We start from the raw sequence: 24898 nt of genomic DNA, 5'->3' as shown, positions 1-24898 counted from the left end.
TACAATCTATATTCCCTACCACATGTACACATGCACACAGACATTCTAGGGTTAATTTTTGTTGGAAGCCAATTGACCTACCAGTATATGTTTGGATTGTGGGAGGAAACCAGAGTACCTGGAGTAAACCCACGCAACCACAGGGAGAATATACAAACTCCGCATGGTGGGAATCGAACCCATGACCTCAGTGCTGTGAGGCAGTAATGCTAACCATTACACCAACTGTGATGCTTTGTTTAGTATGGACCACCTCTTAGAGAGAGCTGTATCAGACCTAAAGAAAATAAGTGTCGGGGTGTTGACAATAGTAACAAATAAGCCTCTATACTGTATATAGAATACATACTATACAAGGACATTTGTCTCCAGCTGACCCAGACCCTGCTCTTCTGTGGTGGGAGTTAGCACCACCAATTATTTGACTAACGCCTAATTTTCTATATTGTATTATATTGTACTGTTAGGTTACTCTGCATGTCCAATACCTGTGATATTATGTATTACCAGTAACTTACATAGGACACAATGGCTGGCAGTGGAGTCAGACGCTTCACACTGATATAAGACAAAAACTTCAACATGTGACCTTCGCGCCCGGCCACGTACGTCAGCCTGTAGGGAGAGAGAACCCAACATTTCATTCAGTGTTCCAACACTTTTCATTACAAGCAACTGTTTACTTTGCATTTTCTCTTATTATTAGTATAAATGATTTCCACCCTCCCCTATATTTTATACATGTGTGTACACTTGTAGGAAGGGATTCATGAAGCCTGGACTAGCATCTTAGGAATGTTTGGAACCCATATGGGTTGAAACCATTTGCCAAAGGCTGGAGATTTTCGATACCATGATCCTACTAAGAATATCTTGGCCGACCAGTTACTAAGAGGACTAGGGGTCCTTTACTCCCTTGTATCTCAATGGTTTTACTATAACTCAAGAGAAAGACTTGTAATATCCTGTCTTGATTGGCTACAGACAGTGTATTGTTAGACTAAGGTACGGTACAATCAGAGGCACAGTGGGCTGTAATGTCACAGACATACCTGCCCGCTGTAAAACAACTCCCATTTGCAGATCCAATGGTAGAAAATGCCACAAACAATGGGACCAACCAGGACGCCGGGTAAAGGACTCGGTCTCCAAAGGTCTGAAAGAAACCAGATAAATGACTTTATAGAAACACATCTCACACTAACACCAGATTGAGGTGTGAGTGCGGTTGCTCCTCACCTTCCTCTGGCCACAGCTCCCTAAACTAGCCACATATCAACATACAATACTATTACATCCACATTAAATATAATCATTGTAACTTGGGGCTTCAATGGGAATTATACCTACCACAGCAACAGCCGGGGACTGCAGGAGCTCTGTAGGAGTCATCACCGTGAAATAAGCAATATTCACAAGAAGATAACAGACCATGACCAATGGGATCCCAAACATGATGGATAAAGGAAGATTTCTTTGGGAGGAAAAATAAAATTTAGTGCTCATATCAGGGGTGTAACTCTGAGAGGCAATGGAGTCATATGCCGTCGGGCTCCTGCTCCCAAGGGGGCACCTCTCCTCCCCTGCTGAGTCGGGGGTGTGGATGGACCCACCCCCCCATAGCAGGACCATAGACATACCACTCTCTTTATTCTAAACACGTTTTGCAAGTGTCACACCCAGTATTAGAACCTATGACCTGTTCCACTAGAGGCAGACACCTTACTTCTATCTATATGAAGTTACTGTACTACATAGCTCTGCCTAATAGTAATCATTTTAACTTAACAATTATACATAGTCAGAATATGCAAATTTACAGTGCAGGAGTAAATAGCTCTATCAGTAAGGTGTCTGCCTCCAGTGAGACAGGTCACAGGTTCTAATTATGTGTATGTGTGGGGGCACCACTATTTATCTCATTGTTGCCTACCTGAGCCTCTCCTTCAGTGAGAAAATGCTCTGCTCCTGGACTTCCCTGGTAATGTATGATTGCCATCACCTGTGGTAACCAGAGGCGTAGGGAGGGCGGAGCCACCGGAGCTCATGCTCTGGGCGCCGATTGGTCGAATGGCGCCGCCGGCCCGCTCCCCCTCCGCAAATGATACCTGGCACCTGCAGTTCAAGTATAATGACGGGAAGCATGCGCCGGCGGCTGCTCTGCTGCCCTACCCGGCGTGAGTCTGTGCAGAGAGTCACCCACCTGCACCCTGTCACACCTGAGCAGCGGACAGCGCGGCACTTACAGCCAGGACCGTGGAGGAGTTTTGGACAGGGAGACACCCACCGGTCCGCTCTCCCCATGCAGCACGAGGAACGATCACACTGCAAGTATGAAACGGCAACCAGCAGGGAAGGAGGACCCGGGCCACCTAGAGGAGCTGGACGGGTGAGTGGAACAGGGGAGCAGAGGAAGTCTGGGGCGAGAGAGGTCGGAGTAGGGTGGAAGTGTCAGGGATCAGAAATACTATGGCCGCAGCAGCATTGATGGGACTCCATCGCACAGTGTTAGAGGCCCCATCCACTGAATGCAACCTGCAGTGGACAGGTCCCACTCAGCACTGGTGTCCTGTCTGTGCTGCTGCTGTCCTGGTATTGCCGCCCGTGCCCCCCTGTTATCCCATTATTGAAGGTGGATTTTTATTTTATACAGCTAATTAATGTTGTTAAAAAATAAACATAGTAATAAACTTGGGGTTTGAGGGATTCGTGTGCTGTATATATCTTTATTCTTTATCTGTATATATATTTATTACAGCTGTCAGCATCTTATGTCAGCATCTTATGTCAATCTTACGCAGCAGATTCCGTCAGTGTCTTATATAGCGCAACAGATTCCGTTATAGTGTCTTATATAGCGCAGCAGATTCCGTTACAGCGTCTTATATAGCGCAGCAGATTCCGTTACAGCGTCTTATATAGCGCAGCAGTTTCCTTTACAGTGTCTTATATAGCGCAGCAGATTCCGTTACAGTGTCTTATATAGCGCAGCAGATTCCGTTACAGTGTCTTATATAGCGCAGCAGATTCCGTTACAGCGTCTTATATAGCGCAGCAGATTCCGTTACAGTGTCTTATATAGCGCCAGTGGCGGATTCAGGGGGGGGCACCCGGGCACGTGCCCCCCCTGTCATTTATTTTGTAGCTGAGGACCAGGGCTTTCCAACGAGCCCAGCCCCGTGTGTTTAGCCCCTCGGGAACCGGAGATATCGCCTGGCAAACCTGTAATGTTTTTTCCCCCATAGGATAATATGGGACCCGTCAATTCCGACCCCTACCCGGTTCCGACGGCTGCCAGTTCCCGCCCTGGCATCACAAAAGCTTGTGGTTGATTTAATTCAATTCCAAATCGCTGGGCCTTCAATAGGATACCAGGCTGGTCCAAATCAGTCAATCGGTTCCAGAGATATTGCGTGTAAACCGATTTTTTTATTTTTTAAATGTAATTTCATGGCTGTTCATGTTCTTTGAGGGCAGATTACTCTGGAACCAAACGTTCCAGTTTCACTGGACCAAAATCATTCAAAGCCCACTCAAAAGTTTTTCAATATAATACTTGTCTCATGTAAATGGGTCAGTTGGTTCCGAAGATATAGCCGGTTAAATGAGATAACTGGTTAAAGGGGGAGGGGTGGTTTTCTCTCCCCCTCACACCAGAAAATGCAGGGACTAGGCTGGTGTAAAAGGTGCCAACCTGGGAATGCATTTTCTGGTGTGAAAGGGGTATTATTTCAAATAGCCGGGACCTGCAGTGCTCTGAATACAGCCAGGCTCTGCCACTGTCAGTGGCTATCACTTCTGCCTGGCGGCGGCTGTCCCCCATTTACCACGAGCATGTATTCCCCCTTGGCAATGAGCATGGAACCTATGACAATGAGCATGGAACCCTTGGCAATGAGCATGTAGAGAAGCAGCACTTATGTAGCATAATTTTTAATAGGCATTATGGTGTTTGGCATAACACATAATGGCATGTAACTTAACGTGTAATGGACATTGTGGTGTAAATGTTTAATGCAAGCCTTTGGTGGACAATGTCCCTGTTTATGAAGTGTATTGTGAATTTTGGCTTAATCTGTGTGGCATTATGTGAATTCTGGCTCAATCCATGTGGCATTATGTGAATTTTGTCTCAATCCGTGTGGCATTATGTCAATGTTGGCTCAATCCATGTGGCATTATGGGAATTTTGGCTCAATCCGTGTGGCATTATGTGAATTTTTCCCAATCCGTGTGGCATTATGTGCATTTTGGCTCAATCCGTGTGGCATTATGTGAATTTTGGCTCAATCCATGTGGCATTATGTGAATTTTGGCTCAATCCGTATGGCATTTTATGCATTTGGCTCAATCCGTGTGGCATTATGTGAATTTTGACACAATCCATTTGGCATTATGTGAATTTTGGCTCAATCCGTGTGTGTTATTATGTAAATTTTTGCTCAATCCATGTGGCATTATGTGAATTTTGAGACAATCCATGTTGTATTATTTGAATTTTGGCTCAATCCATGTGGCATTATGTCAATTTTGTCTCATTCCATTTGGCATCATGTGTAAGGGGCAAGTATAATGGGGTCTAGTATTTTGTTGCATAATGTGTAGAAGTTGTATATGGTGTTGTACACTACACTCCAGGACACGCCCCCTGTTGAGTGGCCACACACCCTTTTCCGGAGCGCGCCTTTGGCGTGTGCACAACTACATCCTTCACTTTTGTCGCCATGGTGGTCCTGCGTACTTTAAATGCCAGGGCCTATTTTTAATTCCATTCCCACCCTCTCCTGCCGCTCTCTTAGCATGTACACTGGCACCACTAACATCGCCCCTCCCCCACCCAAACCCTTTTTTATCATGGTGCCCCCCCTGTCATTTTATCCTGGATCCGCCCCTGTATAGCGCAGCAGATTCCGTTACAGTGTCTTATATAGCGCAGCAGATTCTGTTACAGCGTCTTATATAGCGCAGCAGATTCCGTTACAGCGTCTTATATAGCGCAGCAGATTCCGTTACAGCGTCTTATATAGCGCAGCAGATTCCTTTACAGCGTCTTATATAGCGCAGCAGATTCCGTCAGTGTCTTATATAGTGCAGCAGATTCCGTTACAGGTTGTTATATAGTGCCTACGGGGGGTACCTGCGGCGCTGTGTGATCTGGCGGCGGGGTCCCTGCAGTGATGCGTGCTATCCGGCAGCCAGGCGGTGGCGCAGGAAGCACTGCTGATGGGTTTGAAAACTCGCCGCACGCTGATTGGCTGAATCTCAGCCAATCAGCATGCGGAATGTTTTCAAACCCAGCAGCGCTTCTAGCGTCGCCGCCTGGCTGCCGGATAGCACGCATCACTGCAGGGACCCCGCCGCCAGATCACACAGCGCCGCAGGTACCTGGCACGGACACCCCTGCAGCCTCCATGCGAGAGGCGAGGGGCGAAGTGCCGCCCTCCAGTGGCTGGCGCCCTAGGCAAATGCCTAGATTTGCCTAGTGGTGGCGCTGGCCCTGCCTAGCTCCCCACAGGAGATAGCAATCATACATTACCAGGGAAGTTCAGGAGTAGAGCATTTTCTCCCTGAAGGAGAGGGTCAGGGAGGCAACCATGATTTATCTTGCCTCCAGGCAACTAGGACAAATTTACGCCTCTGGTTCATATGTGATTGTGTAATACCGGAGATGGTCACTAGGCGGCAGCAATCTCACACCACTTCTTTAATCTACATTTTTCTCTTAACCCTTAATTTGATGCTGCCTCTCACATCTCAACAGTCAGATGAAGGGAACAGGAGCAAGAAACTTTTTTTTAATCTATTTTTTATCTTGCTCTATAAACATTAACCTTTTGGTTAATGTTACATTTTTTCCTAGAAGACTATATGACTGGGGATCAGCTGTTTCTGTTATTGCAATAAAACAATGAAAAAGGGAGATAAATAGTGTTCAGATGAGATTATTTTCTAGATAAAGGACTCCTCATATGGGACATAAGTAGGGTTCTGTCAAGTAATGTTTGTGGTAAAGTCTCTGGAAGCAAGGCTGGTTCTGGTTAATACATCTACAGTGTCGGATTGTCAATAGGTCTACCCCAAAAAGTTGACATGCAATAGGGTCAAAATGTCGACAGGGTCAACAACGTTCCCGAAGAATAGCAAGCAAAGCAAGAGTTGTCAACAGTGACAACCAAAATATGTGAAAGCCTCAAGTCAACCTTTCCATGTGTCCACCTTGTTCATGTCAACATTTTGACCCTGTGAACCTTTTCCATGTTGACCCTGTCAACCTTTTGACCTTGTCGACCTCCTGCATGTTGACTGTCTATGTAATAATCCACACACCAGCAAGGCTAAGGGACACTGGGCCGTGGGATTGTAGGTTGAGGCAGGAGTTTAACAGTACCTGCAAAACATAAGCTCCTCCCCCTGTGCCCCCGTGATGTCAGTCTTTTTTAGGAGCCTTGTGGCATTGGGCACATTTTGGGACCTTAGTTGTACTGTAGCTTAGCTTTCATGATTTTGTTGCTGGTGAATCCCACTTTGGGCGTACAGTTCTTCGGCAGCCAGGGACGGATTATAATGGAGGCACAAGGGGTCAGTGCCCCTGGGCCCCCCTCTAGCTAGGGGCCCCCTGTGTTGGCATGTATTTTTCCCCCCCAAAAAAAATATTTTTATTTTTTTTAGCTAAAGGTTTTGTGCATGGGTGGGGTAGTGCTGCAGCTTCACCTATCTGCCAATGTGACAATGATTAATGGTGCTGAGCATCAGGCGCCAAAGCACACTGATTGCACAAGTGTGCTATGCATTACTGGGAGTTGACTAAGTCCCATGGGGATGCGGTCATTTGGTCTACTGCATTATGGTCGACAGTCATTAGGTCGAATCCATTAGGTCGACATGCTAAAAGGTCGACATGACTCTAGGTCGACATGGGAAAAGGTCGACATGATTCTAGTTCGAAAGGTCATTAGTTCGACAGGTCATTAGTTCGACAAGGTCATTAGTTCGACATTGTCTATGTCGACATTCACAAGGTCGACATGGAGTTTTTCACTGTTTTTTGAGCCAACATGTGCCGACAGGCGGTATTTCATGCCCTACCATCCACTAGGGCGTGGTGGGAGAATAAAATAGTGTGCCGAGCATAGCGAGGCACCGTGCCCGACGCATCGCGAGCGCAGCGAGCGATGCGAGGGGATGCAGTGCACTTTAAACTGTGTCCATGTCGACTGTGTTGACATTCAGGTAAAAAAACAGTGAAAAAACCCATGTCGACCTTGTGAATGTCGACATAGACAATGTCGAACTAATGACCTTGTCGAACTAATGACCTGTCGAACTAATGACCTTTCGACCTAGAATCATGTCGACCTTTTCCCATGTCGACCTAGAGTCATGTCGACCTTTTAGCATGTCGACCTAATGGATTCGACCTAATGACTTTCGACCATAATGCAATAGACCAAATGATCCCAACCTGTCCCATGACACTTTGCACCAGAGGGCAGAGGCTGAGAGGTTTGTGCTGAGCTCTGATTGGTGGAGCTCATTACATGCTTCTCAGGCCCATGGAGAACAGCAGCAGCAGCTTAGTCATGGGAGGGTTTTTAATCAGAGGCAGCACTAGGACTGTGAGGTCTCCTACAGAGTAAGGTGCAGAGGGACAAACACAGGCTTTTCATGTGGTAAGTATGTATGTGTACTGTATGTGTGTGTGTGTGTGTGTGTGTGTGTGTGTGTGTGTAATATCCCCTGCAGTTACCCATTGACCAAGTTTATTCTGCCTTTACTCTGTGTTTTGACAGTGTAATATTCTCCCATGCAGTTTGCGGCCAGTAATGACAAGTGCAAGGGGGCCCCCCTGTCTAAAGTACCCCGGGCCCCCCGAAGGTTTAATCTGGCACTGCAAGAGCGTTTCCCTTCCCTAGGCGGAGGCCGACATACGTCCATGGTACAGTGTCCCGCCAGCCTTGCGGTCCGTGAACAAAGGATCTTTGGTCACTTTAGCTGGGTTCACACTAGGGGTTGTCTGTACCCAGCGAGGGTATCATTCCACGATGCCGGCAGTTACAGAGCGGCATTTGGCCGCATGGCCCTAGCTAGCAATGGCATCCATCGGCCCTGCTGACAACGTGTGGGAGGCGCAGCACATATCGGCAGCAGCATAGCGGGAATGTCTGGATCAGACCTCATATCTTCTAGTGTGTATCCAGCTTTACCGTTGAATACTTTCCTCGTAAGCAGACTGGGGGACACTGGGTTCCCTCCCCCACGCTCAGTCGTGCAGGCATTTGTTGGAATTGGAATCCAGGGAATATATAATAATGGTTAGGTCTAAATTGTAGTGGGCTAAAGGACCTCAGGGAGGAGAGGGGGGCGGAGAGATGAGGAGCAAGGTCGGAAGAAGCTCAGGGGCTCACTTCGGGCACGGTGGCTCACTTCGCTCGCCACCTGGTTACTAAAGGCAACCAGTGGTGGCGTGGATAGTGAAGGAGCAAGCCCCACGGCCTTGCTCCTCCCCCTGGGCGTGGAAGGTCCTTTAGCCCACTACAATTTAGCGAAATATAGCATTGATTGCCTTGCTAGAAGGCTGCATATTCGTGGAGGCGTGCTCTAGTGAGAAGGGGTGTGTCTTCACATGAAAAGGGGGTGGGGTACTTGTGAGTTATCCGGGCGTCCGATTTTTTGATTGTATGCCTTAAGTTAAGGCATACAATCAGATGCGATGCGATGCGATATCGCATCGCATCGCATGCGACCATCGGATGCGATGACCCGATTTTTCCATAGGAATCAATGTTAAAATGATTCCTATGGAAAAAGGGGTCCTTTTCATACCCCTACTATCCAAGTGGGCATGGAGTTGGATATAAACCTGTGGCGAGCGTAGCGAGCCACCGAGCCCGAAGCGTGGCGAGCGAAGCGAGCCCCGCGAGGGGACGGTATTCTGTGTCCCCTCGCGGGGCTCGCTACGCTCGCCACGCTTCGGGCTCGGTGGCTCGCTACGCTCGCCACAGGTTTATATCCAACTCCATGCCCACTTGGATAGTAGGGGTATGAAAAGGACCCTTTTTCCCATTGAATTCCATGTTAAAATGGACTCAGTCCATTTTAACATTGATTCCTATGGAAAAATCGGGTCATCGCATCGCATCGCATCGCATCCGATGGTCGCATGCGATGCGATGCGATGTCCCGATCCGACCCGATTTAAAAATCGGACGCCCGGATAACTCACAAGTACCGGGGGTGGCCTTGATGCCTTCTAGATTAAATGGTCAATGTGAATGAGCCCTCCTAGGACAAAGGGTTGTACATACTGGCATTTCTGTACAGACCTCCGTTGTCACTTTCCAAACACCATGGTGACGGGAGTGCGCGCTCACGCATTTCTCCAAAATCAATATGTAAATATCTGCTGTAATAAATCACATCACGCCAATGTCCTACCTGTATGGATTCTTCAGCTCCTCCGTAATATAATTGAGCTGGTTCCTAGAAGGAGGGAAATAATTCAGGTGTCAGATTAATCCCAGTGAGACCGTATTACAGAATCTGTATACAGAGCGAGCGGCCGAAGGCAGAGGGATAATTACATTCACACGGAATAAAGAACGTTCTAAGAAAGCTGCACATGCAGAGACCATGTTGTACTGCGCTGCAGCCACGGGGGGAAACAAACAGCGTAATGACACAGGAAGCTTCTGGGAGGGTAGTAAGGAGTATATTTACCACAGCTTATAACAATGAAAAGAGGTGATGTTGCCCATAGCAACCAATCAGATTCTGTCTATCATTTTCTAGGATGCAATAGAGCTGCCCCTCTGCCATCTCCTTCTGGATGTCTGACCTCTTCCCCTCTGTTCTCTCCCCCTCTGCCCTCTCCCGGGTATCCAGCTGCCTCTCTTCCATCTCCTTCTGGAGGTCTTACCTCTCCCCCTCTGTTCTCTTCCCCTTTGCCCTCTCCCGGGTATCCAGCTGCCCCTCTGCCATCTCCTTCTGGATGTCTGACCTCTCCCCCTTTGTTCTCTCCCGGGTATCCAGCTGCCTCTCTTCCATCTCCTTCTGGAGGTCTTACCTCTCCCCCTCTGTTCTCTTCCCCTTTGCCCTCTCCCGGGTATCCAGCTGCCCCTCTGCCATCTCCTTCTGGATGTCTGACCTCTCCCCCTTTGTTCTCTCCCGGGTATCCAGCTGCCTCTCTTCCATCTCCTTCTGGAGGTCTTACCTCTCCCCCTCTGTTCTCTTCCCCTTTGCCCTCTCCCGGGTATCCAGCTGCCCCTCTGCCATCTCCTTCTGGATGTCTGACCTCTCCCCCTTTGTTCTCTCCCGGGTATCCAGCTGCCTCTCTTCCATCTCCTTCTGGATGTCTGACCTCTCCCCCTCTGTTCTCTTCCCCTCTGCCCTCTCCCGGGTATCCAGCTGCCCCTCTGCCATCTCCTTCTGGATGTCTGACCTCTCCCCCTCTGCCCTCTCCCGGGTATCCAGCTGCCCCTCTGCCATCTCCTTCTGGATGTCTGACCTCTCCCCCTTTGTTCTCTCCCGGGTATCCAGCTGCCTCTCTTCCATCTCCTTCTGGATGTCTAACCTCTCCCCCTCTGTTCTCTCCCCCTCTACCCTCTCCCAGGTATCCAGCTGCCCCTCTGCCATCTCCTTCTGGATGTCTGACCTCTCCCCCTCTGCCCTCTCTCGGGTATCCAGCTGCCCCTCTGCCATCTCCTTCTGAAGATGTCTGACCGCTCCCCAGTATCCAGCTGCCCCTCTGCCATCTCCTCCTGGATATCTGACCTCTCCCCCTCTGTGCTCTCCTCTCCTGACCTCTCCCCCGTGTCCTCTCCCAAGAATTCAGCTGCCCCTCTGCCATCTCCTCCTGGATATCTGACCTCTCCCCCTCTGTGCTGTGCTCTCCTCTCCTGACCTCTCCCCCGTGTCCTCTCCCAAGAATTCAGCTGCCCCTCTGCCATCTCCTCCTGGAAGGGCTGGCCTCTGCCCCTCTCCCCAGTATCCAGCTGCCCCTCTGCCATCTCCTCCTGGATGTCTGACCTCTCCTGAGTATACAGCGGCCCCTCTGCCATCTCCTCCTGGAAGTCTGACCTCTCCCCCTCTGTGCTCTCCTTTCTTGACCTCCCCCCCCTCCATCCTTCCTCTCCCAAGAATTCAGCTGCCCCTCTGCCATCTCCTCCTGGAAGTCTGGCCTCTGCCCCTCTCCCCAGTATCCAGCTGCCCCTCTGCCATCTCCTCCTGGATGTCTGACCTCTCCTGAGTATACAGCGGCCCCTCTGCCATCTCCTCCTGGAAGTCTGACCTCTCCCCCTCTGTGCTCTCCTTTCCTGACCTCCCCCCCTCCATCCTTCCTCTCCCCAGAATCCAGCTGCCTCTCTGCCATCTCCTCCTGGATGCCTGAACTCTCCCTCCCTCTGACCTCTCCCTCTCTCCTCTCCTTACCCCTCCCCCCCCCCATTACCCGTCCTCTCCCGGGTATCCAGCTGCCTCTCTGCCATCTCCTCCTGAATGTCTGAGCGATCTCTGAAGCACAACATGGACAAAGCCAAACTCATAATTTCCTCCATCCATTGCCCCCCCCCCCCCTCCCCCGATATCTCCATCCTCGTCCATAACACCATAATTTCCCCCATTCCCCAACTCCACTGCCTGGGTATCACTCTGGACCCCCACCTCTTCTACGTCCAATCCCTGGCTCAATCCTGTGGGTTCCAACTACGTAACATTGCTAAAATCAGGCTGTTTAACTCCACTGTTCCCTACATCTCTAGCCTCATCTCCCTTCTACATTGTCAAAATCACTTAGAATGTTTCCCTGTATCGCCCCGGGCCGTGTGTACACAGCGGGCGATAGCAATGCGTGGCCCTGCAGTGTCGCCATCCCCTGGCCAAATAGACACTGCAGTTAAGGATATTTTGACTAGGCGCCATAGGTGCCGATTCTGTGGGTCCGAGTCCTGCTGCTGGGCCGCCATATTAACTTGCTAATTTGCGGCTGCAGTACCCGCATCGCCGGACCTGCCACCTGGCAATAGTATGCCAGGATGGCGGGAAGAGTGTATTCCGTCCGTGGAGTAATATGCGGACGTGGTCCGGCCAGCATGTGCATGCTCTGGGCACGCTGTGCGGCTGAGTAGCATTTATGTACCTGCACTGAGGGGGGGGGGGGGGGGGGGGGGCATTTATGTATTTGGCACTGTGGGAGCATTTATGTATTTGGCATTGTGGGGGCATTTATGTATTTGGCCGTAATATGTAAAAAGGGGGACTCTGCTGCCGCAATTTGAATATTGGAGACAACTGTGCTGTGTAATATAAATTGGTATTATTTTAAGGCCATGCCCCTTTCCCATGAAGCCACTCCCCTATATTTTTGGCTTAAGCACCCAACAGCAAAAAAATAAATCGGCACCTATGCTAGGCGCTGCCGTAATTTGGACGTACACGGGGGTTGATGCTGGGGATGGCCATCAGCTTATCTCCGGCAGCAACATCGCGATCTTGACTAAGCAAAATCGCTTAGTCAAAATTGCCCAGCGACCAGCCTGTGTGTACACCCCTTAAGACGTGTGCTGCTAATTGTTACCTGAGCTCTGTTGTAGTTTCTCAGTTTCTGTAATGTTTTGTCCTGTGCACCCTGTATTGTTCTAATGTGTGCCCTATGTACGGCGCTGCCAATCACTTGTGGCACCTTATAAATAAAATGTAATAATAATAGTAATCAGCACCCTCCAGTATAACAGCATTACTGTGTTGGGATGCATCAGTTCTGGGTTGTCAGCCATTGTGTTCTGTATGTGTAATGTATAATTGGTTAGTACTGAGGTCTCTGCAGTGTGTAATAAACGTTATGGGTGATAGAATGAATGCAGCACAAATGTACAGTGATAGGGTCAGCGTTCTTACCATCCGTCATATGCCCAGAGACCATTGTATAGCGCCAAACTTATGCCCCCGGCTGTGATTTGAGAGCGTTCAAAACTGTTTGAAAAGTTTCCTGTGTTTCCTGAAGAAAAGACAGAATTACAGACATCAGTACATAGGCCCTTATTCTAGTTCACTCTTTCGGATGCGCGTTCGTTCGGAAATAACCGAACGCAACGCACATCGAACCGTCAAAGAACACACGCCTACATGACGCCCGCATCCGTTCGGACGGACTTTCAACGAAGAGGGAGTGTCTTCGGACTGCATCCACAGGTCCGTGTGTGGTCGGAACTCAAAGAATCTGCACGGTCCTACTGTGTCCGAACGGACAGGAAGCTGACCGTACGCACCGAGTTGGCGTTTTTGCGCAAACCTCACAAATCTATTCGGAAATCATGCTTCACCCACATTACATTACACACTTATCCAATTAGGCTACCTCGTAACATATATATTAATTTTAATTGTAATCAATTACTTCCTAATTGTTACTTAAACATATTACTTCCAATTGAGATTAACCCTTACATCATGTTAAGTTGTATTATTTCATTGTTGCACCTTTACCTGTCTTAATGGTTCCAATTGAACCTGTGGAAAGTGTTTAATGAATCACTAATGACCAGAGGACTGGATTGTATTGTGCTCAGCTGCGAGTATTTAAGGTGCAGGCGTACTAATTGGGCGATCCGAATACCTAGCACATGAACCGTTGCCTTCCGAGAAGTGAAAACTGCTTGTTGTCACCGAAGATTTCTGCCGTGTTGGTTCGCTTGCGCTCAGTGTCCGGTCCGAATGCACGCCTACCCCTGTTCGTGCACTCCCACGTCTACGCCCACATTAACGCCCAGTTTCGCCCACTTTGAAACCGCGCCCTTATACACGCCCACATGACGCCCATATTACGTCCATATTTCCCGAGAGTGTTCGGTGGACATTATTAGACTGTATTGTTGAGAACAAGTGCAGAGACACAGCGTTGCACATGCGCATTGCGTTGCTTACGCATGCGCAGTTAGCTAAAAGTCGCCGTCCGAAAGAATTCGGAAAGGACCGCCTCAACCAGACTAAGGCCCATAGAGACCTAAAGATCCGGTTATGGTATAAAACATAGACCGACTCATGATAGACAGTCACATGGTCGACAGGGTCTATAGGTCAACAGGTAAAAGGTCGACATGGTCAAAAGGTCGACAGACAAAAGGTCGACATGGGAAAAGGTCGACCTGGGAAAAGGTCCACATGGGTTCTTAATTTTTTTTAGGGTGCCTATGTTGACATAGGTCGATATGGACACTGTCTAAAGTGTACCACGTCCCCTCACTGCGCTCGCCATGCTTTGGGCTCGGTGGCAGGGCATGAAATACAGCCTGTCGGCACATGTCGGCTGAATATTTTGTAAAAAATTGCATTTCTACCTTTTTCATGTAGACCTTTTGACCATGTTGACCTTTAGACCCTGTTGACCTATTGTGTGTCGAAATTTAAACACTGTCGACCTTTTGACTGTCCACCTTTTGACCCTGTTGACCATTAGTGGTCGACCATATGACTGTCTATCATGAGTCAGTCTATGATCAATCCGGATACCAAAGACCCATACCCCTCCCTTACATGGCACATGGTGACCTCTGGCACATACCTTGTATCAGCAGGACGATTCCGCTGACGATGATGACCACAATGATGATCATCTTGGCCACAGTGAAGAAATTCTGCACGTAACTGGCCAGTCTCACACTCATGCTGTTGACGATGGTGATGGTCACTGCAGGGTGAAGCACAAAATTCAGTGTAGATATCGGTCTAACCAGGGGTACAGGAGAATTATGGGTCCGAGTTATTGCTGCACGCTACACCAATGTTTTACTGCCACTCTGGGCATGCACTATGGTACCATGGCGATGCCACTTTCCATGACGATTGGTTTGCAAAGTGAATGACAGGGACAGTTTGTTACAGGAAGTGGGGCACGGGCCTATCTCAGGCTGCAACTCATATGCAGATAACATGGCAGCAGCCATTTTGTATGATGTTGCTCAGTGTCAATGTTGCTTAGCTGCGATGGCTCCAGCGGGCGTCCCAATGGGCTCTGGTGACCATATCAGCATTGAACATCCTCAATAATTGCATCTGCGGCAACATTAGCGTACAACCATGAATCAGACCAAGTGTCTAAACCAGTGGTAGCCAACCCTAGCCCTCGAGAGCTACCAACAGTTCACATTTTCCAGACAACCTAGCTGCTGCCCAGCTGCACTCATTAATCACTGACACATTTTAAAAGATACACAGAGGGAGCTAATTAGCTCACTTGTGATTCTACCCCAGCTCTAAACTATTGCTAATTGTTTCATTAATGAGCGCTGACCTAGAGTCATTTACCATCCCGATATTAACGAATACCAATAAAGTCACCGATGTTTTCTTGGTTTTAATAAGGCGACAGAAGGGAACAAATAGCAAAAATAAACAGAATCAGTGTGAAAGTGTCCTCGCACATGGGTGGAGAAGCCATATGCATGGGACTGTATTACAATGAAAATTATGCCATAAAATGCCACCCCTCACCCCCCAAAACTCTGGTAAAAGATGCTATACGTACAGATGGCAGCAGCTGCCAGGCATTTGATGACCACGGCTGGTGGCTCGCAGCCGGGGTAAAATGGCGCAGATGCATACTCAGCAAAGCTGAGGCATATGATTGCAAACGACGAGGGTTTCATCACGATGACGCTAGCCCAGGAAAAGAGGAATGCTGGGATTGGACCAAAGGCCTCCATAAGGTAGGGATATTCTCCTCCAGACTTTGTTATCATTGTGCCGAGTTCCGCAAAGCACAGGGCACCTGGGAATACACAACACTAACGTGACATAGTGCTTCACAATGCATTCATATATAGTCCTCACCCTCCCCTACAGAGCCACCACCTTCTACCTCCTACATCTCTCCGAAGTCCCCTCCACACAACCTCTGGCCCTTTATGTCCTGTCCATCAGTCTCGCCCTACATCCAAAAACGCTCCCTTAAAAATCCTTATTTATCCTAGCCTATCAGATGTGTCTGGTCCGGCCTTCCCCACTAAATCCTCACCTCTTTGTATCACATCTATACCCCCAGCTACTTCCCCTTTCTTTATCGACTATCAATGCAGGACCCTGTTAGTCTATATAGCATCTATTCATTGCAGAGAGGGCTGGGTGCATGGCCAGCAACATCAACGGAAATTGGGTTTGTGGCCTCATGGAAGTGTCGCGGACATAGGTCAAGCCCCCTGACCTGAGGCCACACCCAGTAATTTCCGGTGTGTGGCTGTGGTACATGCTTGTGTCCCTCCTTCCCAATGTTGGAAGGTATGTGAACTACTTTGTGCTGATGGGGACCCTGCACCTCCCAATATATGCCTGTCAGTCTGTGACTTCCTGCTGCCTCCATTCCCCTCCTCACATCATGTCACTGTGACTGTCCTTGTCACATGCAGCCCTGTCCTCACTGACACATCATTCATCTCCTGATATACTCTGTGCTGCTGGGGACTCTGCTCCTCCTACTATATAACGCTCAGTCTGTGGCTCTGTGCTGCCTCTATTTCCTCCTCACATCATGTCACTGCCCCTGTCACATGCAGCCCTGTCCTCACACCAGTTATCTCCTGATATACTCTGTGCTGTTGGGGACCCTGCCCCTCCAACTAAATGGGGGAAGTTTAATAGGATGCGAGAATAAGAAAGTGAGAGATTTGGTAAGAAATCTCCAGGTTTTTTAAAAGTGGCAATAATTTACACTGTAAAACCAGTGTGATTTTGAAGTGTAAATGATCGGCACTTAAAAAAAAAACCTGGTGATTTTTTACCAAATCTCTCACTTTCTGAATATCTCGCCCTATGGGGGAGATTTTCTAAGCTAAAAATGTGGTAAAAACCCCGTTATCGGGGTTTTTACCGCATTTTGGGATGCTGTAAGCATCCCCCGCCGGGTTAACGCGGCGGGGGGCATCGCCAGAAAAATCTGGCGATGCCCCATAGAAGCCAAAGAGCTGCTACCGCAACCCTCTGCCGCCCCGCGCCAAACCCCCGCTGCCCCGCATCGCCCCCTCACCTGTGTCCAGGCAGCACAGAGCTGTGCTGCCCAGACCTGTGACCTCCTCCCTGCACTGATCCTCTTCCGGGTGCAGGGAGGAGGAGAGCCCGGCGCAGCAGCAGCAGCGCCGGGTGTGGGAGGGAGGGGGGAGCCGCCAGGACCTGCTGGGACCCGGCGGCTCTCACCGCAAAGGACAGCTCTTAACGCAGGAGCTGTCCTTTGCTATAATTATCGCATATGTTACAACATATGCGATAATTATAAATGCGATGGGCGGCGAAGGGGGGCGGAGATTCTTAGAGAATCTCCCCCTATGTCATTTCACCATATAACTCTTAAGGTCCATACACACACTGGGCGACTATGCCCAGCATGTATGGACAGTGATGACCGCTGTCATCACTGGGGGGAAAGCCGCTCAGTGCATACACACTGAGTGGCTTTCCCCCTGCCTGGCGCCGACAGGGGGGACAGCCATCCACAAAGCCGCTCATCTGCTGGTAATACCAGCAGATGAGCGGCCTTCCCGGCGATGATGTGAGAGCGCATATAACCGCTCATCGCCGGACCGTACACACTGGTCGACTTTGAGCTGAAAGCTACTCAAAGTGGGCCTTTAGTCTGTAGCTTCTTACTGCCTCCATTCCATTGCATACTGCCTATCCTGCCCCCATCTCGGCGTGGTAGACCCAATATGAGGGTATTGGTACATTTGTACCACTACAATGTGTACAGTGCTTTACTTTCTTCTAATTTACCTAAAATACTAATGATCCCACACACTGTCCAGATGATTAGACATGGTCCCACGTCTCCCGTGTTCCTTAGGACTGATTTCGGAGATATAAAAATCCCGGATCCAATAATAGTTCCAACAATAAGGCTGATCCCACTGAACAGGCCGATCTGTGGATGAAGAAGAGGAAGTAATACAACAGGTTCTACATCTATAATAAATCTACACGTTTCACAGAGGCAGCACCTGGTCATAGCGAGCGGAACCATGTACCACAGTGAGCGGAACCATGTACCACACATCACTATGGCAGCTTCCGTTACCACAGGAGACTGCACTGCCTCATCTGCTTTTCACAGTCACAGTGTCCTTATATCATCAGGAGGAGTTGTTTAATTCAGTGGTGTAGGTTCAGAATATAAAGCTGTGGGTAACTTGGCATCCAATGTACACATCAATGTTGTCAAACCTCAGGGCAGCAACAATGTCTCTCCCTAATACTTCACAAACATGACTGAAAAGCACAGACCAGGATCACAAAGCTACTTGTTTGGACAGAAGTTCCTGATGCTATGTTCAATCTAAAATATGAATTTTCTATCTTAAACTGTACACATTATATCCCTTTCACACAAGAGAATTCAGGGACTTACACGGGAATACGGTCTCTGGATCATGCAGTAACATTCCCGGGTTGCCTATTAGTCACAGGGTGGCTTTCCCCAGCGGCAGGAGGGGCGGGAGACCACAGTAGATGCGTGATGTTACTGCAGGCAGCAGCTCAGTCCTACAGACTGTAGGCCCGGCAATGCGCTCTCCACCAACAGCTACAGGTCGGACCCCCCTGACCGGAACCAGTCTCCCACAGGCCTGACCTCCTGAACTGGCACCCGCATTACCTCCATACGGACGGGATCCCCCAGGTCTGGCATCCTGGCTGCGACCGTCTCCCAGACTCCACAGACCGACTCCGGTAAGTAGAAGCAAGGTCAGTAGCTTTCACACCAGCCAGTAACCCGTTAAGGTCCCGGGAACAACCCTGATAGACAGCAGGGTTGAAAGATTTCGGCCAGGAGCCTTTCACACCAGCACTAGTGCCGGGTTGTTCCCGGGTCCAACCAGGGTATTTTGGCTGGTTTGAAAGGGGTATTAGACTCCTCATTAACATAGAATTTTACGGCAGATAAGAACCACTTGGCCCATCTAGTCTGCCCCTTTTTTTAAACATGTTACCTCAAACCATATTTGATCCTTATTTTTTTGTAAGGATATCAATATGCTTATCCCAAGCATGTTTAACCCCTTCCCGACATTTGACGTATATATACGTCATGGCCGGGATGTACTTCCCGACACATGACGTATATATACGTCATGGCTTTAAACTGTCCCCGCGTCTATAGACGCGGTGACAGTTTGGAAATGTCTGCTGTCCCTGACAGCAGACATCCCCCCTCGCTGCCCAGGGGGGGCAGGGATGCCCCCCCCGGTCGGCGATCGCTGTGATTGGCTGTTCAAATGTGAACAGTCAATCACAGCGTTTCCTGTGTTACCGGCGGCTAAGCCGCTCGGTAACACAGTGATCGGTGGTGATCGGTGGTGATCGGTGCTGTTAAGTACAGCACCGATCACCACCGATCGCCAACCCCCCCTCCCTCCCACCCGGCAGCTCACCCGGGAGCTCACCCGGCAGTCCCTGCAGTCCCTCCTTCCGGCAGCCGCAGCGCACGCAGCGCTCCCCCCCTCCCACCCCCCCGCCAGCCGCAGCACAAATAAAATAAATAAAATAACATGTAATGTACTGAATTATATATATATATATATATATATATATATATATATATATGTGTGTATATATGTATATATATATATATATATATATATATAGAGGTGAAGGAAGAATGGGCGGCACTCACGGATTTGAGATCAAAAAACAACTTTAGTGCAGGTGTCACAAATACCGACGTTTCGAGGCTACTTTGCCTCTTTTTCAACCTTGAAAAAGAGGCAAAGTAGCCTCGAAACGTCGGTATTTGTGACACCTGCACTAAAGTTGTTTTTTGATCTCAAATCCGTGAGTGCCGCCCATTCTTCCTTCACCTCAATACCTAACCCTCATAGGGAAGGCAACACGGTCCTTCGCAGCAGCAATCCAGAGTGCCGACCGACCTCCGTTTGTATATATATATATATATATATATAGACAGATAGATAGAAAGATATTCCCGACATATGACGTATATATATGTCATGGTCGGGAGGTACTTCCCGACTGAAGACATATATAAACGTCATGGTTTTAAACTGTCAACGCGTCTATAGACGCGGTGACAGTTTGGAGATGTCTGCTGTCCCTGACAGCAGACATCCCCCCTCGCGGCGATCGCTGCGATTGGCTGTTCATATGTGAACAGCCAATTGCAGCGTTTTCTGTGTTACCGACGGCTAAGCCGCTCGGTAACACAGTGATCGGTGGTGATCGGTGCTGTTAAGTACAGCACCGATCACCACCGATCGCCAGCCCCCTCCTCCCACCCGGCAGCCCCCCCTCCCTCCCACCCACCCGGCTGCCGCAGCGTCAGCACCCCTCCCACCCCCCCACCAGCCGCAGCGCCAGCCCCCCTCCCAAAGCTGGTGAGCAAAATGGGGTCACATGTGGGGGGGTTCCACTGTATTGGTGCTTCGGGGGTCTTGCTAATGCGACATAGCACCCACCATTCATTCCACCACCAAATATCACTCCTTCCCTTCTGAGTCCTGCCATGCACCCAAATGGTATTTTTTGGTCACATATGAGGCATTGCCGTACTCGGGAGAAATTGGGGCACAGATTTTGGGGTGCTTTGTCTCCTTCATTCCTTGTGAAAATGAAACATTTTGAGCCAGAACTGCATTTTTGTGTAAAAAATTACATTTTTTTACACAAAAATGCAGATCTGGCTCAAAATTTTTCATTTTCACAAGGAATGAAGGAGACAAAGCACCCCAAAATCTGTGCCCCAATTTCTCCCGAGTATGGCAATGCCTCACATGTGACCAAAAAATACCAGTTGGGTGCATGGCAGGACTCAGAAGGGAAGGAGTGATATTTGGATTTTGCAGCACAGATTCTGGTTGAATGACCCCTGAAGCACCCATACAGTGGAACCCCCCCACAAGTGACCCCATTTTGCAAACTACACCCTTTAGGGAATTCATCTAGGGGTATAGTGTACATTTCAAACCCCCAGGGGTTTCACCAATTTTGATACAACTGAGCTGTGAAAATGAAAAATTAAATTTTTTCATTTTCACAGCCCAGTTGTATCAAAATTGGTGAAACCCCTGGGGGTTTGAAATGTACACTATACCCCTAGATGAATTCCCTGAAGGGTGTAGTTTGCAAAATGGGGTCACTTGTGGGGGAGGTTCCTAACTTTTAGCATCTTATGGTGCCTAGAAACCTACATGGTGCCTAAAAAATATTCTCATAAAAAGGAGGCTCCAAAATCAAGTAGGTGCTCCTTCTATTATGAAGCCTGTGGTTTGGTCAACGTGCACACTAGGGCCACATATAGGATATTTATGAAAACAAAAGAATTGGGGGAATCAATTTTTAGTCACATTTCTCTAGTAAAATCTACTGTGTTCCTTAGAAAAATGTATTAAAATTGAAAATCTGCAAAAAAAATGAAGTTTTGAAATTTCACCTACACTTTGTTTTAATTCCTGTGAAACACCTAAAGGGTAAACAAACTTCCAAAATGCTGTTTTGAATACTGTGAGGGGTGCAGTTTTTGAAATGGCATAATTTATGGGGGTGTCTCACATACAAGTCCCTCAAAGTCACATCAGAACTGAACTGGTCCCTAAAAAAATCAGTGTTTGAAATTTTCTTGAAAATTTGAGAATTTGCTATTCATATTTTAAGCCTCCTAGTGTCCAAAAAAATGAAAATGAGGTTGAAATAATGATGGCAACATAAAGTATACATATGGTCTATGTTAGTTATTAACTATTTTGAGTGGTAAGATTATTTGTCTCACAAGCAGAAAATTTAACTTTTTGCAAATTGCTAAATTTTCCATTTTTTTACGACATTTTGGTATTTTTCACAAAAAAACACAGACTGTATCGACGAAAATTTACCACTAACTTGAAGTACAATCTCAAAATCACTGGGATAAGTAAAAGCAAAAAAAAGTTATCCCCACTTAAGTGATACATGTCAGATTTGAAAAAAAAGGGCTCTGTCAGGAAGGCAAAAACTGGCTGTGTCAGGAAGGGGTTAAAATGTACTACTGTATTTGCGTCTACCACCTCATTGGCTGATTGACAGTCCCAGCTCTGTTTCCCACTTGTGCTGGAACTGTCAATCAGCCAATGAGGAGACTCTAGGGTGCCGTAGATTCCGTTAGCACAGAGCCGGCCCTAGGCATAGGCAAACTAGGCAAATGCCTAGGGCGTTTGGAATGCCTAGGGGCACCAGCAGCTTCTGCTGATTAAAATGATATGCAGCATGCCTATATTCTGTGTGTGAGTGGGGCTGTATCTGCATATGAAATAGTGTATTCATGGAATTCACTGTAACATAGCATTCCGTATGCAGATACAGCCACAGTCGCACATAGAATATAGCCATGCCACATATCATTTTAATCATCGGAAGCTCCTTGTGTGTCCTGGTCACATAACAATGCAAATAAGATGAATTTTCAGCAAAAAAGACACCCGTTAGCAGAACTGGCCAGGAGCTGCAGTGCCTATGCAGTGCAGAGCTCCAAGATGTATGAGGAAACATCTGTATCCAAGCAGAGGTCACAGTGTTAGCGGCTGTGCGACTGCTGTCTGCGGGTGGGTTGGTTGCGCAATAGTGTTCGGCATATGTGTAAGGGGCATTCAGTGTGTCATGTAAAAATGCATTAATAATGTGCAACATATGTGTAACAGGCATTATGTGTGTCATGTGTATAAGGGCATTAATAATGTGCAACATATGTGTAAAGGGCATTATGTGTGTCATTATGTGTATGAAGGGCATTAATAAAGGTTGACATAATGTGTAAGGGGCATTATGTTTATAAGGACATTAATAATTTGTGTCATGTGTAAGGGGCATTACTGTGTGGTATTATCAGGGGTGCCGAGAGAAAGGGGTAGGGGGTACAAACTACCCAGGCCAAAGTCTGATGGTAGGGCCCAGTGGGGGCCCCCGGCCCCCTCCCCTTAAGTGACAGCAGCAGCTGCGGCTCTTCTCCTCTGCCCAGCACACACTGCTTTGTGCTGGGTTGCAGTGTGGCCATGGAGGGGCTTAAAATACAATATTTTCTCAGGCATTTTTTCTAAGGGTATAATGTGAATAATGTGAGGAATAATGTACATAAGGTAAAGTGGTACTACAGTGTGATGTAAATAAGGGACACCATCGCATGATATAATGTGAATAAAGTTGCACTACTGTGTGGCATAATTTGAATTGGGGGTACAATTGTGTGGCCATGCCCCTTCCCAGCAAGAACACACCCCTGTTTGGGCTGCGCACCGAATGTGTGCACTGTTTCTATTTAAAATATTGCGGGTAGGAGCACCAAAATGATGACTGCTATGATGATGGTGATGGGAAAGGGGAGTGGGGTCAGAGGCCAAACTAGTGGCGGTGCTAAGGGGCAACAGCCAAAATCTTGCCTAGGGCATCATTTAGGCTAGGGCCGGCTGTGCGTTAGCAGGACGCAGCAAGACTTTGTACCTCACAATAAATAAGAGAATTTCACCTCATTTACACTTACTGGCTAATTACAGGATCCTTTTATGGGCCCTCACCAGCAATTTCTGTAACACGTTAAAACACAATAAAATATGAACCGCATCACTGCAGGGAATGATTTACCCTGAATACGTATAGGAGATAAATGCAGATTGAAGATTCGTTGACCTTGAAACCTGACGTTCAAAGGGGCAGATTCAGGTCTGTAAGTGAAGCAAAGAAAAAAGTAACTGGGTAACACCGCAGAGGTAACACCATGCTGCGCTTCAGGTGGGGCAGATGTCACATGAGCAGAGAGAACCAGGTAACACCATGCTGCGCTGCAGGTGGGGCAGATGTAACATGGGCAGAGAGACCCAGGAAACACCATGCTGCGCTGCAGGTGGGGCAGATGTAACATGGCCAGAGAGACAGAAGTACGCCATGCTGCGCTGCAGGTGGGGCAGATGTAACATGGGCAGAGAGACAGAAGTAACGCCATGCTGTGCTGCAGGTGGAGCAGATGTAACATGGGCAGAGAGACCCAGGTAATACCATGCTGTTCTGCAGGTGGGGCAGGTGTAACATGGGCAGTGCTGCGCTGCAGGTGGGGCACCTGTAACATGGGCAGAGAGACAGAGCTAACGCTATGCTGCGCTGCAGGTGGCGCAGATGTTACATTGGAAGGGAGACAGAGCTAACACCATGCTGTACGGCAGAGAGAGTAAGATTTGGGTGGGGTGTGTTCAAGCGGTGTTTGAGGGATACGTCACAGATTCCTCCCAGCATGCCTTGCGACCAGCGCTGTCACTTTGCACATCTGCAGAGGGACTCCTGGGTCTCAGTCACACAAGTCCAGCACCGGAGCCACTTTGCAAAGGACGGCTGTACATGGAACCTCTCAGGCCAGGAATAGACATATTGCGTTTTGCACCATTTATCGTTCCAATACGGCAAATCATGTCGATATTGGCCTATGATTATAACACAGGGTCTCCTACGTCGGCAGATCACCAACGTGACGTTTGCGCAGTTGGTGGTAACTGTAACATTGAGGCTACAGATAAGAGGTAATATTGGGAGTACATGTAATTGCTGCTGGCCCCATCAGCTGGGAGCTTGCATTCACTGATAACAAAGTAAATATAAAACACTGACAGGCTGCCATTGTAAATAGTTTAGCGATGTTATCTTCCACTAATCTGTATTTAACAACATATCTCCAGGTCATTTTCAGATAGACATTAACAGCAGAGTGTATTCATTAACCCACGGGCATCACTGTGGACTGCATGGACTGCAGCATAACACGGGAAATGGGGGGGGGGGGGGGGTTACTGAGGCCTTACACCTCAGCCAGCTCATGGGGGGGGGGGGGGGGGGGGATGGCAGGAGCGAGGAACTATTCCCACAACAATACATAGTTGCCGAGTTTATTTTGCTTTTC

The 24898-nt window shown here is 48.3% G+C and overlaps 1 protein-coding gene across 2 annotated transcripts in view; it reads right to left on the bottom strand.

Annotated features, from left to right (window-relative positions):
* Window positions 1–24898, bottom strand: part of SLC7A9 (solute carrier family 7 member 9) — a 54268-nt gene that overhangs the window by 5547 nt on the left and 23823 nt on the right. For both annotated transcript variants that reach the window (XM_083165277.1, XM_083165276.1), the window contains 8 exons: window positions 17752–17899; window positions 15518–15760; window positions 14555–14680; window positions 12892–12991; window positions 9436–9480; window positions 1351–1474; window positions 1053–1156; window positions 519–615 (listed from right to left, as the gene is read on the bottom strand). In XM_083165277.1, coding sequence (XP_083021403.1) covers window positions 519–615; window positions 1053–1156; window positions 1351–1474; window positions 9436–9480; window positions 12892–12991; window positions 14555–14680; window positions 15518–15760; window positions 17752–17899 — 987 coding nt within the window. The remainder of the gene's footprint in view (window positions 1–518; window positions 616–1052; window positions 1157–1350; window positions 1475–9435; window positions 9481–12891; window positions 12992–14554; window positions 14681–15517; window positions 15761–17751; window positions 17900–24898) is intronic.

This window comes from Crinia signifera, chromosome 11, assembly GCF_055691185.1.
Source record: "Crinia signifera chromosome 11, ASM5569118v1, whole genome shotgun sequence".
Taxonomy (NCBI): Eukaryota; Metazoa; Chordata; class Amphibia; order Anura; family Myobatrachidae; genus Crinia; species Crinia signifera.
This window is presented reverse-complemented; position numbering and strand designations above follow the sequence as displayed.